Source organism: Myotis lucifugus, unplaced genomic scaffold (assembly GCF_000147115.1).
Source record: "Myotis lucifugus unplaced genomic scaffold, Myoluc2.0 scaffold_196, whole genome shotgun sequence".
NCBI classification, from domain to species: Eukaryota; Metazoa; Chordata; class Mammalia; order Chiroptera; family Vespertilionidae; genus Myotis; species Myotis lucifugus.
In genome coordinates this window covers 1,358,889-1,371,689 of record NW_005871244.1, presented here as the reverse complement: position 1 = coordinate 1,371,689, position 12,801 = coordinate 1,358,889, and the positions used below count along the sequence as shown (strand labels likewise).

At 42.6% G+C, this 12,801-nt stretch overlaps 1 protein-coding gene across 1 annotated transcript in view; it reads right to left on the bottom strand.

Moving 5' to 3' along the window:
- The window catches only part of CLCN5 (chloride voltage-gated channel 5), a 157,499-nt gene extending 145,024 nt beyond the window's left edge, over positions 1 to 12,475 (bottom strand). The window contains exons 1-3 of the mRNA XM_006097204.3: positions 12,200 to 12,475; positions 11,491 to 11,604; positions 9,183 to 9,338 (exon numbers count right to left, since the gene is read on the bottom strand). Coding sequence (XP_006097266.1) covers positions 9,183 to 9,198 — 16 coding nt within the window. The 5' untranslated portion in view covers positions 9,199 to 9,338; positions 11,491 to 11,604; positions 12,200 to 12,475. The remainder of the gene's footprint in view (positions 1 to 9,182; positions 9,339 to 11,490; positions 11,605 to 12,199) is intronic.
- Positions 12,476 to 12,801: the final 326 nt, after the last annotated feature.

Genomic DNA, 12,801 nt, shown 5'->3' with positions numbered 1-12,801 from the left:
CATCTAGCAGAAATTATAAAATACTCAAGCCTAGAGGAGGCAGTGTAATGCAACAGAGCGAAATAGGCAGTGACTGGCCTTGATTTCACGCTTTCCAAGATGAGACATTTGCAGTAGATTACCCTTAAAGACCCTTTCCAGTTTGAAAATATCCATTTAAGAGCATATCAATTTGTTTTCCTGCTGTTATTAGGCATTTTGGTGATTCTCGTTCTCATGTACCGCAGTGTTTAACAAGTGCCAGGCAATGTTCAAAGGCCGTATATGCACATATTAACTCACTTCATCTCCCAATAATTCTAAGAGTAGGTATGATTATTATTAACCCCATTTTCTAGATGAAGAGGATGAGGCAAAAAGTCATGAAATAACTTGCCCACAACTAGCGGTGACCAAGCCAGGATACAAACCTAGGGAGTCAGTCTCCAGATACCATGCTTCACAGATGAGACAACTGAGGCTTTTGGAGTTTAGGTCACTTTGGCTACCAACTGGCTGAGCTGGATTCAAATACACGTGTATCTGATTCCAAGGCCCATGTTCTTTCTACAACCGTTTGCTTGGGAAGGAAAGGCGGGATCTTAGAGAAAAATTGTCTAAAAAATTGTTTTGTTCTGGGTTTTTTTTTTAAACATATTTTTATTGATTTCAGAGAGGAAGGGAGAGGGAGACAGATAGAAACATCAATGATGAGAGAGTATCACTGATCGGCTCCCTCCTGCATGTCCACCACTGGGGATTAAGCCCACAAGCCGGGCATGTGCCCTGACTGGGAATCGAACCATGACTTCTTAATTCATAGGTTGATGCTCAACCACTGAGCCATGCTGGCTGGGCTGTTTTGTTCTGTTTTTAATCCTCACTCAAGGATATGTTTTTATTGATTTGAGAGAGAGGGAGAGAGAAATATCAATGTGAGAGAGAAATCGATCAGTTGCCTCCTGCATAGGCCCCAACCAGGGATCGAACCCACAACCTTTAGGTGTACAGGAGGATGCTCCAACCAACTGAGCCACCCAGCCAGGGCTGGAAAATTATTTTGGTTTATCCCCTACCCAATGCTTTTTATCATAATCGGTTCCCCACCTATCCTGCCCCACTGAGGAGTTGTAGAAGGGCAACAGTGCAGAAAAACAGCTAATTTCTATATCTGCTGTAGGTGAGACACTGGGCCAGACAGACAAAAAGGGGGGGAAAGGGGCTTTGTTTCTTTACTCCTGCTCTAACAGGATAACTTTCGTTTGAGAGTCACGCAGATACTAACATTTTGGTCAACAGGCAGGAACAGATGGCTTTTCGTAGGTGGTAGTAGTCCAACTATCAAGCCACACAGCTGTCCAGATTTCACACTGAAGTTCTGTCATCAATTCACTGAACAGTCATCAATTCACTGAACACTCTGTGATGCCCCCCTGGCCCCAGTGTTTACAAATACACTGTGATGTGCTAAAACACACACACACACACACACACACACACACACACACACACAAAAACTGCAAGGTGGAAACATGCTTCCTTTGGATCTGAAGCCAATAGAACCATTTCTCATCGCAACTATTTTATTACATTTTTCCTCTGCCTTATTCATGCTTACCCTGATATATTTCCACCTTGCCTTGTTATTTCATTCCCACACTGTCATCTCCATTTTTTGTACAATCTCCCTGCCCCCACTCTCATTCCCCAAGAGTTTTTGGAGTCAAGAGGAGAGGCAGTCAAAAATTACAAGAGTACTTGAGAAAGTACTAATAGCAAAACAAACAAAAAAAAAAAAACTGCTCTAACCAAACCCTCAGGGGCCTGGTTTCTTTTTTTAATTATTATTTTGGAGATAGGACACAGAATGACTGAAGCAGCTGTCCAGAAGCCCATACAATTCACTCCTTGCAGGAGGCACTATTATTTCATATCACATTTTCAAATACTTTTTTTCTGATTATAAAAGTAATACATATTCATTGCATAAAATTTGGAAAGTATTATAAAAGAAAAATAGTAAGTTAATCTTACTACCTGGAGATAGCCACTTTAACAACTTTGTTTCATTTCCTTCCATTCTCTATTGATTGTTACATTTATAGGTGTGTATATAACATGAAACACAGAGATACACAAAAACCCATCTATAATAATAAAAGCGTAATATGCAAATCAACCGAAAGACCAAACAGCAGAACGACCATCCAGATGACCTTCCGGATGACCATGCTATGACATGCACTGGCACCAGGCCAGCCAAGGCAGGTGCAATGTGATTGGTCAGGGGGCCCTGCCATCGCCCCACAATCACCCCACAGAGGGAGGCCCAGCCACCTTCTGCAGGGTGATCGATGAAGGGGCTCTGCAATTGATCACCCCAAAGAGAGAGGCCCAGGCCACCAGCCAGTGGGGCGATCAATCAGGGGAGGGGGCTCGGCAATTGTCCCAAAGAGGAGGCCCAAGCTACTAGGCCAGTGGTGCTGCAGTGGGTAGTCGGGGCCTCCCTCTGCTGGGCAATGGATCGCCCCACAGAGGGAGGCTCAGGCCACAGGCCAGCGACTCTGTGGCAGATGTGCAGGTCGGCCAGCATTCGCCCTGCAGAGGGAGGCCCAGGCCAGCCAAGCAATGGCACCCCACACCTGTCGCCCGCAGAGGGAGGCAACTGGTGGCGGAGGAGGGGGGGCAGCGCTGCACAGATGGCAAGCAGTGGCAGTGGCGGGGGCGGGGACAGCTGCCAGCAGCAGGGGGAAGGAAAGCTCCGATAGGCGACCCTGATCACTGGCCAGGCCTAGGGACCCTACCCGAGAAGTCCCAGATTGCGAGAGGGTGTGGGCCAGGCTGAGGGACATCCCCTCACACCTACCCCCTTGCACAAATTTCATGCACTGGGCCTCTAGCATTTAAATTAAAAAGCCAGTAATGGAATAATCCCATACTTTTCCATTATATCATGAAGATTTTCCTCTGCCTTACTTTTGATTTTTAATGGCCAGATAATTTACTCTATGGATCTACTATAATTTACTTACATTCCCCTTACTATGGAAACTGTGTCTTCAGTGTTTCACAATTATAAATACCTTAGTATATAAAGCTGTATGGCACACATATATCTGATATTTCCTTCAGAAATTATCCTTTTTTAAATTAACAAGGAAACCATGTTACTTACAGAAAAATTGGAAGATACAAATAAGCAAAACTAAAGTTAACTGTAATTTCTTTTTAAATACTTTTGTGTATATCCCAGACTTTTCTTTATATTATACATACATGGACACAAGCACATATGTTAAAATGGATCATGCTATAAAAAATAAGTTACTGCCCCAGCCTGTATGGCTAAGTGGTTAGAGCATCAGCCTGTGTACCTAAACAAAGGATTGTAGGTTCGATCCCTGGCCCTGATCAGGGAGCGTGTGGGAAGCAAACAATTGATGTGTCTCTCTCACACTGATGTTTCTCTCTCCCCTCTCCCCTCCCTCTCTCTTCCACTCTCTAAAAATAATCAATGGAAAAAATATTCTCTAGTGAGGATTAACCAAAAATAAGTAAGTCAATAAATAAAATAACAGTTACTAACAACAGTCAACATGAATTGAGTACTTACCACATGCCAGACACTGTGATTTTTCATTCAGTCCTCCCAGCTACCCTATGCATTACTCAGCAGTTCCCAAACTTGTCTACACATTGGAGTCACCTGGGGGGACTTCCAAAATCCTGTCCCCAGAGATTCTGATTTAATTGGACTGGGTAAGGCCTGAGTGTGGGTGGGTTTAAGAGATACCCAGAGGATCCTAATGTGTGTGTACAAGTTGGGAATTATTAGGTTCTCTGCTGTTTTGCTGCTATTTTATCCATCTTGAACTGATGTGGAAGTTGAAGAACACTAAAGTCAGTAACTTCCCAACATCATGCAGTTAATAAAGCTGAAATTTCAATCCAGCTGTAAGCTCAGAGCCCAGACTTTTAACTATTGATAATTTGAGATCAGCCTCCCTCTGCCCCACCCTTTAACATCATATCATGAACCTAGTTCTATTTTAGTAAATAGTACTATACATTATCATTTTAGCAACTATAGTATTCCACTGTATCAATGCATCAGAATCCAAGTGCCATCAATTTTCCCACTATAGAAAATGTTGCAATCAATATCCTTATTGATACAGCTTTGTACACATCTTTCATTATTTCCTTAGGATAAATTCCAAGAAAAGGAAGTACTGGGTCAAAAGGTTTTGATAAATATTGCCAAATTAACATTCCCATCAGAAGTGTGTGAGAATGTCTTCAACAACACTGAGTTTTCTCATGCATTCCTTTTTAATCTTTGCAAATTTCATTGGAGAAAATGGTATAACAATTTATATTTTTTATTAAATGTATTAAGGTGACATTGGTTCACAAGATCATACTGCATCGTGCACCCATCGCCCCAAGCAAAGTCTCTTTCCATCCCCATTTCCCCCACCCTTTGCCCATCTCTACCTACCCCACCCCCCTTTCCCTCTGACTATCTCTACACTGTTGTCTGTGTCTATGTAGCTTAATCCTTCACCTTCTTTCATCCAGCCCTTAAACCCCCACCCCTCTGACAGCTGTCAGTCTATTCTATGTATCCATGCCTCTGTTTCTATTTTGTTCATCAGATTCAACATACAAGTGAGATCAGATGGTACTTTCTCTGACTGATGATACGCCATTTTAATTCCCCTTTACTACTAAGAATATTTTTCATGTTTACTAGCGACTTAAATTTCTTCTTTTATGTATTTTCTTATTCCCATCATTTGCACATTTTCTAGTAAAATACTTATATTTTTTCTTACTGCTCTGTAAATCTTTATATATTAAGAATAATGAGTCTTGCCCGGCCAGCATGGTTCAGTGGTTGAGCATTGACCTATGAACCAGGAGGTCATGGTTCGATTCCCAGTCAGGGCACATGCCTGGGTTGCAGGCTCGATCCCTAGAGTGGGGCATGCAGGAGGCAGCCAATCAATGATTCTCTCTCGTCACTGATGTTTCTCTCTCTCTCTCTCCCTCTCCCTTCCTCTCTGAAATCAATAAAAATATATTTTTAAAAAAGAATAATGAGTCTTGTTGCAATTATTTCTATTTCCTCATTAACTTTATTTATGATTTTGTGCAGAAATTTAAATTTTTCATATACTTAATTATGTTAATATTTTCTTTATTATTCTACCTTTGATATAATACATATAAATATCTTCCCTACCCCAAGATTATATATTCTCCTATATTTTTTAGTTCCTTTATCATTTCTCTCTCTTTTTAAAAAATTTTAGATTCTTTAATGCAGCAGTTCCCAAACAGGATTACACATCAGAATTGCTTACAGAGCTTCTTTAAATGCTCATGTCTTAAGACTGAATCACAATTTGGGAGCGGGGGTGAAAGCTGAACCGAAATATTGTTAAAGGCACCACAGGCAATTCTGATGCACCCCCTCCTTTATTAAGAAACTATTTTAATCCTTCTAAATTTATATTGGTATCATTTTTCCAAATCATTTCAATACATTTCAAGAATTTGAAATGCTACTTTGGTAAACTCCATGACAGCAGAGACCATACCTGTTTTTACTGACCATTATGTCATAGTGCCTGGTGCACAACTGGTGCTTCCTAAATGTATTTATTTGATTGATTGATTTGAGAGAGAGAGAGAGAGAGAGAGAGAGAGAGAGAGAGAGAGAGACATTAATTTGTTGTTCCACTTATTTATACATTCATTGTTTGATTCTTGTATGTGCCCTGACCAGGAATCAAACCCACAACCTTGGCATATGGGGACAATGCTCTAGCCCAGCAGTTCTCAACCTGTGGGTTGCGACCCCTTTGGTGGTCGAACGACCCTTTCACAGGGGTCGCCTAAGACCATCCTGCATATCAGATATTTACATGACGATTCATCACAGTAGCAACATTACAGTTATGAAGTAGCAACGAAAATAATTTTATGATTGGGTCACAACATGAGGAACTATATTTAAAGGGCCAGAAGGTTGAGAACCACTGCGTCTAGTCTAACCAATTGAGTTACCTGGCCAGGGCCATAAATGTTAACTGGATAAATAAACAACAACTGACAACACAAGTCTTCAACCTTATCTCATCCCAAACTGGCTAGTCTTCTCTTTAACATTTCCTTGACTATTAAGCCAAAAAAATTGATGTTATTAATAATGATCTTGAGTTAGCAAAAAATATTAAATTATGTCCAGTACACTCTGTTTAAAGTGGCCAGGAAATGTATTAGAGGGCTCCATCAAGAAGTCAAAATAATTACATTGGCCATGTTTAAGAGGTATGGGAATTCTGATCCAGTTCTCCATGGAGGAACTGAACAGAGGTGACTTGAGAAATTAAGGAAACTTGGCTTCCTCTAGCACTTAGAGTTCCTCAGCTAGCTTCAGAGACTGACTCAGAGCTTCCATGAGCTGAAAGGCCCACCCATACCCTCTTCCATGAGCCCATGGAAAGAAAATTGGAATAAGGGATCAGGAGACCTGAGTCACTACTATCAACCTGTTTGACCATGGGCATGTCACTTAACCTCTGGGGGTTGGGCTAGAGGTTTTCTAAGGATCTCTTCAGTTCTAAACCTCTAACTAGAGACCCAAACAGACTACCACAGTGTGGGGCTTCCAAGAACAACATGAAATTGCCTGCAGGGAATAATAGTAGTAGAAGTGTAGTAGTAGAAACAACAGCTATTGCTACATTTTAATGAGCACTTATTATATGATACACAATATTCTAGACGTCTCACTACTAGTAATAATGGCACTCACCTTATAGGACACTTACTGTGTTCCAAGTGCTTTGCATATATTAATTCAATCTTCACAACAACCCTATAAAGTGAGTCCTATTATTATCCCCATTTTACAAAGGTGAAAACTGAGACACAGAGAGATTAAGGGACTTGCCCAAGGTCTCACAACTATCAAAGGATGGAACCAATTGATTTGAACCCAGACCCATACTTTTAACTACTATACTATACTGCCACCCAAACTATTACTGTATAATGCTTTCACTTCAGAGGTTGCACAAAACAAGAAATGTGTTGTAGTTACTTATGTGTCATAGTCCCCTCTTCGCTAATGCTAGAAAAATTAGGTTTTACTCCAATGTGATTTTAGACAGATCAGATTCCAGGGCCTGAGATAGCAAAATATATTATTTATTAAGAAAATAATTAATTACCTTTTTATTAAAAATTGTTATCCATTAAAATATATGTATTATAAAATAAATAAATCATTAACTACTAATGACATTTCCATTGAACACAGACAAAACACATGTGCTTTTTATGCATCATTTAGAACAATACTTCAGAGCCTCACCTGCGCAAACTCCAGTCCCATATTTTCATAATTGGCTTTTAAACAGTGACCTGACAGCCCACAGGTGTCTCAAACAAAACAAGCCAAAACGAAACGAAGTACAGTGTTCCTACAATCCATCCCCATGCACTTCTCATCACCTCCCACATTCCCCATCTGAGTGAATAACACCAGTGGCCCAGGCTCACTTCCTCCCACATCTGGTCACTGAACATTTCTAGAACTCATTCCATTCTATCTTTGTTGCTCCTGTTTCTGCTCAGACATTTACCATCTCTTCCCTAAAGCAGAAACTCTCCAAATGGCTCTTGGCTTTCATTCTATCCAGCTCCAACCCCACTTCAACACTGCTGCCAAAGTCATCTTCCTAAAACAAAATCTGACCATGTTACTGACATGTTTAGAATCTTTGTCTTCAGGATAAAGTGTAAAGTCCTCCATAGAACATACAAGGCTCTTTTTTATCTGACCCCCCAACTACCTTCCCAGCTTCATCTGAGGTCATGCCCCACACATCTCACACGAGGCACACAGAGCAACTTGGAAGTTCCCAAACAGTGCTTCTCTGTCTGCCCAGAATGCAATTCTCTCATTTGCCCATCTGGCAAATTCCCACTCATTTATTTAGACCAGCTCAAAACTCAGAGTTCATTATGCTTTCCTCTGGGCATCTATTGCATTTTGTACTTCTCCCTATTATAACACTTATTCAGCCTGACACAATTTTTGTTTATTTGTCTGTCTTTTCCATAAGACAAGGAACTGTCTAGTGTCCCGTGTATTATTCAACTCTGTATTTTGTTTATTGAATGAATGAATATCTCAAGATTTAACAAGAATATTCAAACTGCTCCAGATAAATGCCTATTGTGTGAGTCAAAGCAGGCATACAGGCCGAATCCCATTTCAACAAATGTCTTTAACTTGACAATCCTCTTATATCAAAAAATAGTTGTTACATTTGTGACTCCATACTTGAAGCCATAACCAACAGGATACAGTTTTTAAAGCTACATTAGAACACCAACAAACCTACCTGTTGAGTATTTATAGACATCTAGACATCTGAACTCTTCATTCTACCCCATCCTTAACCTTTTGTGGGTCATAGACCAATTTGGGTAGTTTCTCTATCATGTCTTAAACCTACACTCCCTTTTGATAACATAAAAATCCCACGCACCCCTGAAAATTCTGATACTATCCCAAAGGATAGTATCAACCCCACTAAAAATAAGAAACAACTTTGTGCCAGCAGCAATTCACAGCTTCACAAGAGATATAATCCAGCAGGCAAGATATCAGTGAGCTTTGCTCTTGAGTAATTCATAATATTAAACAGGCATTTTCCTTCTATCACCAAACATAAACATTGTAACATTAAATATGCTTTAAAGTTTTTACTGGAAAGAGGATGCTAGGAAGGTGTTGACATCTGTCTCCTTCACCTTTGAGAACCTTATGATAGAAAATTGCCAGGAACAAATGAAAAACACAAATATGAAAAAATATGCTGTTTCCTCATATATAACCCCCACAAGCACATGTTCAAACAAAGGAAGTTTTTTGGAAATGCTTCTGGCACGAAATTTTCCTTTTACTTCCCCCACCACCCCTCCATCCCCACTTTAAAATATTTTTAACTTCTAGCTAGCAGAAACTTCTTCCAAACACAAATGCTTTGTCCTTGTGAAGACAAAGGGTTAAATTAAAGAAACAGCTGGCTGCCTGCCACTGGCTGAGGTTGAGGGAACTAGGGATGGAAGATCGAGAAGGAGGAAAAACCAGTTAGAGGAATGAGGGCTAATTTTCTTACCCTGCCACATGGCCATGTTGATCCTATCCACTCCCACGTTGGGGTCACAGCCTCAGTTTCCCAGAGCACCCCAGTTTTGTAGGGAGGCTTTAACGGGATATAGATGAAACAGCAGCAGTGTGGTCTTACTTTATGACAGATGTTCAAGCCCCAGCCCTGAAAATGTAAATAAAAAATGGAAACTTGAATTTAAAAAAATATTTCAAATCCTTGAAAATGATCTCCTGTCCCTCCCTAAGTCTCTATTTCAATGATATGCAGACAGGCAGTAACAAGTTCCCCCTAAGCAGCAAGGGATCGCTGCAGAAACATAAAATGGGGGGATCAAGAGTCAGTTCACATTGCCACTGAGTGCTGTCCAATTCTGCGTGAATCACGGGACCTTCAACAAATGGGATTTGGAATCTCAAGAATAGATGCTTGGATAATTGTTAAGCATCTTTCCTAACTTGATGTTCCATGCTTTGGGAAATAAAGAGCAGCATAATATCCAATGCCCTCCCCAAACCCCCGACTTCACATTAAAAGAAATTGTAGAAAGGACAGCAAATTTTGTGACTACTTAAAGTTTAAAATAAATCTTATATAGGAAAAGAAAAGGAAGGAAGCATAATAAAAAAAAGAGTGATGCCTTCTGTGTGGTTCTTCCTCTCTGCTTCATTATACTTTCCACACTTTGCCAATGTCCTATAGGGAGCATATGTTGCTTTTTTTAATATATTTTATTGACTTCTTACAGAGAGGAAGGGAGAGGGATAGAGAGTTAGAAACATCGATGACAGAGAAACATCGATCAGCTGCCTCCTGCACACCCCCTACTGGGGATGTGCCCGCAACCAAGGTACATGCCCTTGAACGGAATCGAACCTGGGACCCTTCAGTCCGCAGGCCAACGCTCTATCCATTGAGCCAAACCGGGTGGGGCAGTATGTTGCTTTTATAATGGGGGAGGGTGTGGAGAAAGACCAAAGAAAAAATAAAATACTAATTTAAGTAAAGTCAAATCAATCCAGCTCATTCCTATTTTTAAAATGTCAAATTCCACCTTAGGACAATACTATTTGCAAGGATATAAAAGATGCTAGGGCCCAGCCAGTGTTGCTCAGTAGTTGAGTGTCAATCCATGAACCAAGAGGTCACTGGTTTGGATCCCAGTCAGGGCACATGCCTGGGTCCCTGGGTTTTGGGCTTGATCCCCAGTAGGGAGCATACAGGAGGTAGTTGATTGGTGTTTCTCTCACATTGATATTTTTATCTTTCTATCCCTCTCTCTCTCTAAAAAAAGAAATCAATGAAAACATTTTTTAAAAGGCGCTAGGAATGGGGAGGAAATGAAAGATTTGACTACTTTGATTTCAAGTTTTAATATATTGAACACTTTGCTTGTCCATTTAAACAAGTTCTTAATAAATTGGTTTTCCTTGACTGAGCATATCAGCCAACTTGCTTTTTTTAAAGAAAAAGTTCTCACCTTTCTGACCTGGTCAACATCAAAGCACATTGCTATTTCCATAGCTTTTATTTTTTAAAAAAATTTTGATCGGCCCTAGCAGGGTTGGCTCAGTGGATAGAGCGTGGGCCTGGGGACTGAAGTGTCCCAGGTTCGATCCCCAGTAGGGGGCAGAAACCATAAAAATCTAACCTCCCCCATTCAAAATATATTTTTTAATATATTTTTATTTATTTCAGAGAGGAAGGGGAGAGAGAGAGATAGAAACATCCATGATGAGAGAGAATCAATGGTCAGTTGCCTCCTGCACGTTCCACATGGGGGATGGAGTCCTCAACCCCGGCACCTGCCCAGACAGGGAATCAAACCCCTCCTGGTTCATAGGTGAAAGCTCAACCACTGAGCCACGCTGGCTGGGCTCCATAGCTTTTATACATGTAACACCTCCACCGTGAAATGAAAGCAGTAGCACAGATGTACTGAAGACTAACAGAAACTTCAGAGTGATCATTTTGGCCTTCTTAATGGATGTTTTAAGGACAAAGTGCGAATGGTGTACACTAGTTTCAAAAACACCAACAGAGAAAAGACAATGTTTTGCATAAAGAAAGATCCACAAAGTCCTAGGATGGATTCGCCAGGGGGAAAAAAAGCGCTCCAAGGACTTACTTTTCCGGAACCTGGAACAGTGTTTGGGTTTGCCTTATTCCCACCCCCCCCCACCCCCGCCCTTATTTCGGGTGCAGTTACATAGTATCGATCCACGCTTGGTGGAAACAAGCAAAATTTAACATCTCTGAAGTCCAACCCAGGTCATTGCTAATAAACGTCTGGAGTTTATGTAAAGCAGATTCTTACTGGCTTTTATGCTCCACACTTCTGGATTTCCTTCACTTAGTCGAGGTAGCTTACACTGACGTTATCAGGCGCACAGGTACAGCTTCACTTGGCAGTCCAGGAAACTGATTTGCTCTGAAATGTAAGGTAAAGGCGCATCCATGTGAAGGAAAAGCCCTTCGTGGTGAAGGCACTCAGGCGCAAGCCTGGACAATCTGGAAAGAACCGCCTTTCCGCTAAGTGGGAAAAGAAAAACTAGCAGCAACTAGTTTTCTGAGAGTTTAGACTCCACTTTTAGTAAGACCCACACCACCCCGTGAGTCCCGAGCAGGAGGCAGAAGAACGGGGCCTTGACAGAGCTTTCCAGCCAAAGCCACCCTGCTCCAGATCTGGAAAAGGGACGCCTTGCAGCTAACCTCCCCCTTTCAAAAGCGGGCGGGCTTGGCGCCGCTCCGCGAGAAAACTTTGCTGGGACGGCGCAGGGACCAGAGCTCGGAGACTAGGGCTGGGCTCCCGAGAAGATGCCACCCTTCGCTGGCTAGAACTAGCCGGTCTAACTCCTTCGAGTGCCAGGCGGCGGCCAGGCTTGGGGAACCCCCATCTCCAGGGGGCCGAGCCAGCGGGGGAGCGCTTCTCCCTGTCGCTGAACGCAGGGGGTGCTGGGGGGTGGGCCAGGAGCCAGCGGGCCGCGAAGGACCTGTTGGGGAAGGGACAGCTCGTATGTCTTTACCTGTCGCCGAGATCTGGAGCGGTGGAGCCCGTGTCCGCGGCTGGCGGGCCGAGCGCTCAGTTGGCTCTGGCGCCCAGAACACCAAGTTGAGTTAGCGCCCCACGTAGCCGGCTGAGCTTCATTCACAGCCCTGCCGGGAGGAGAGGGAGCTGAGCGGGCGCGCGGCTCACGTGACGGGCGCCTTGCCAAGTATCGGCCAAGCACAGTTGGCGTCTGCGCCTGCGCGCCCTGGCGGGGGCCCTCTCCCCACACCTTGGGCAAGCCGGGAGGGGGCGATGCCAGCTCGGGTGGCGGCGGGACCTAAACTGCAGCTGAGATCGAGGAGCTGGGAGGGGTTTACGCTTGCGCAGCCGCAATAGGTAGCCCCCCCCCCTCGCTGCCATATTTAATGAGGACTGGGCAGGCCCTCAACCCACTGCTGGGCGTGTCCATTGCTTTTGAAAGAGAAGTACTGCATTGTGTTTCACTGTTTCGAGCCTGCGGAACGATTTTTGGTTTTGTCCTTAGCATGAAACTGTTTATCCTGAGCTCCTAGCCCTCAGAGTAGTTAGTAGTAGAAATCGAATACTAATTCTATTAGCTCACGAATTTTAAGCCTCTAA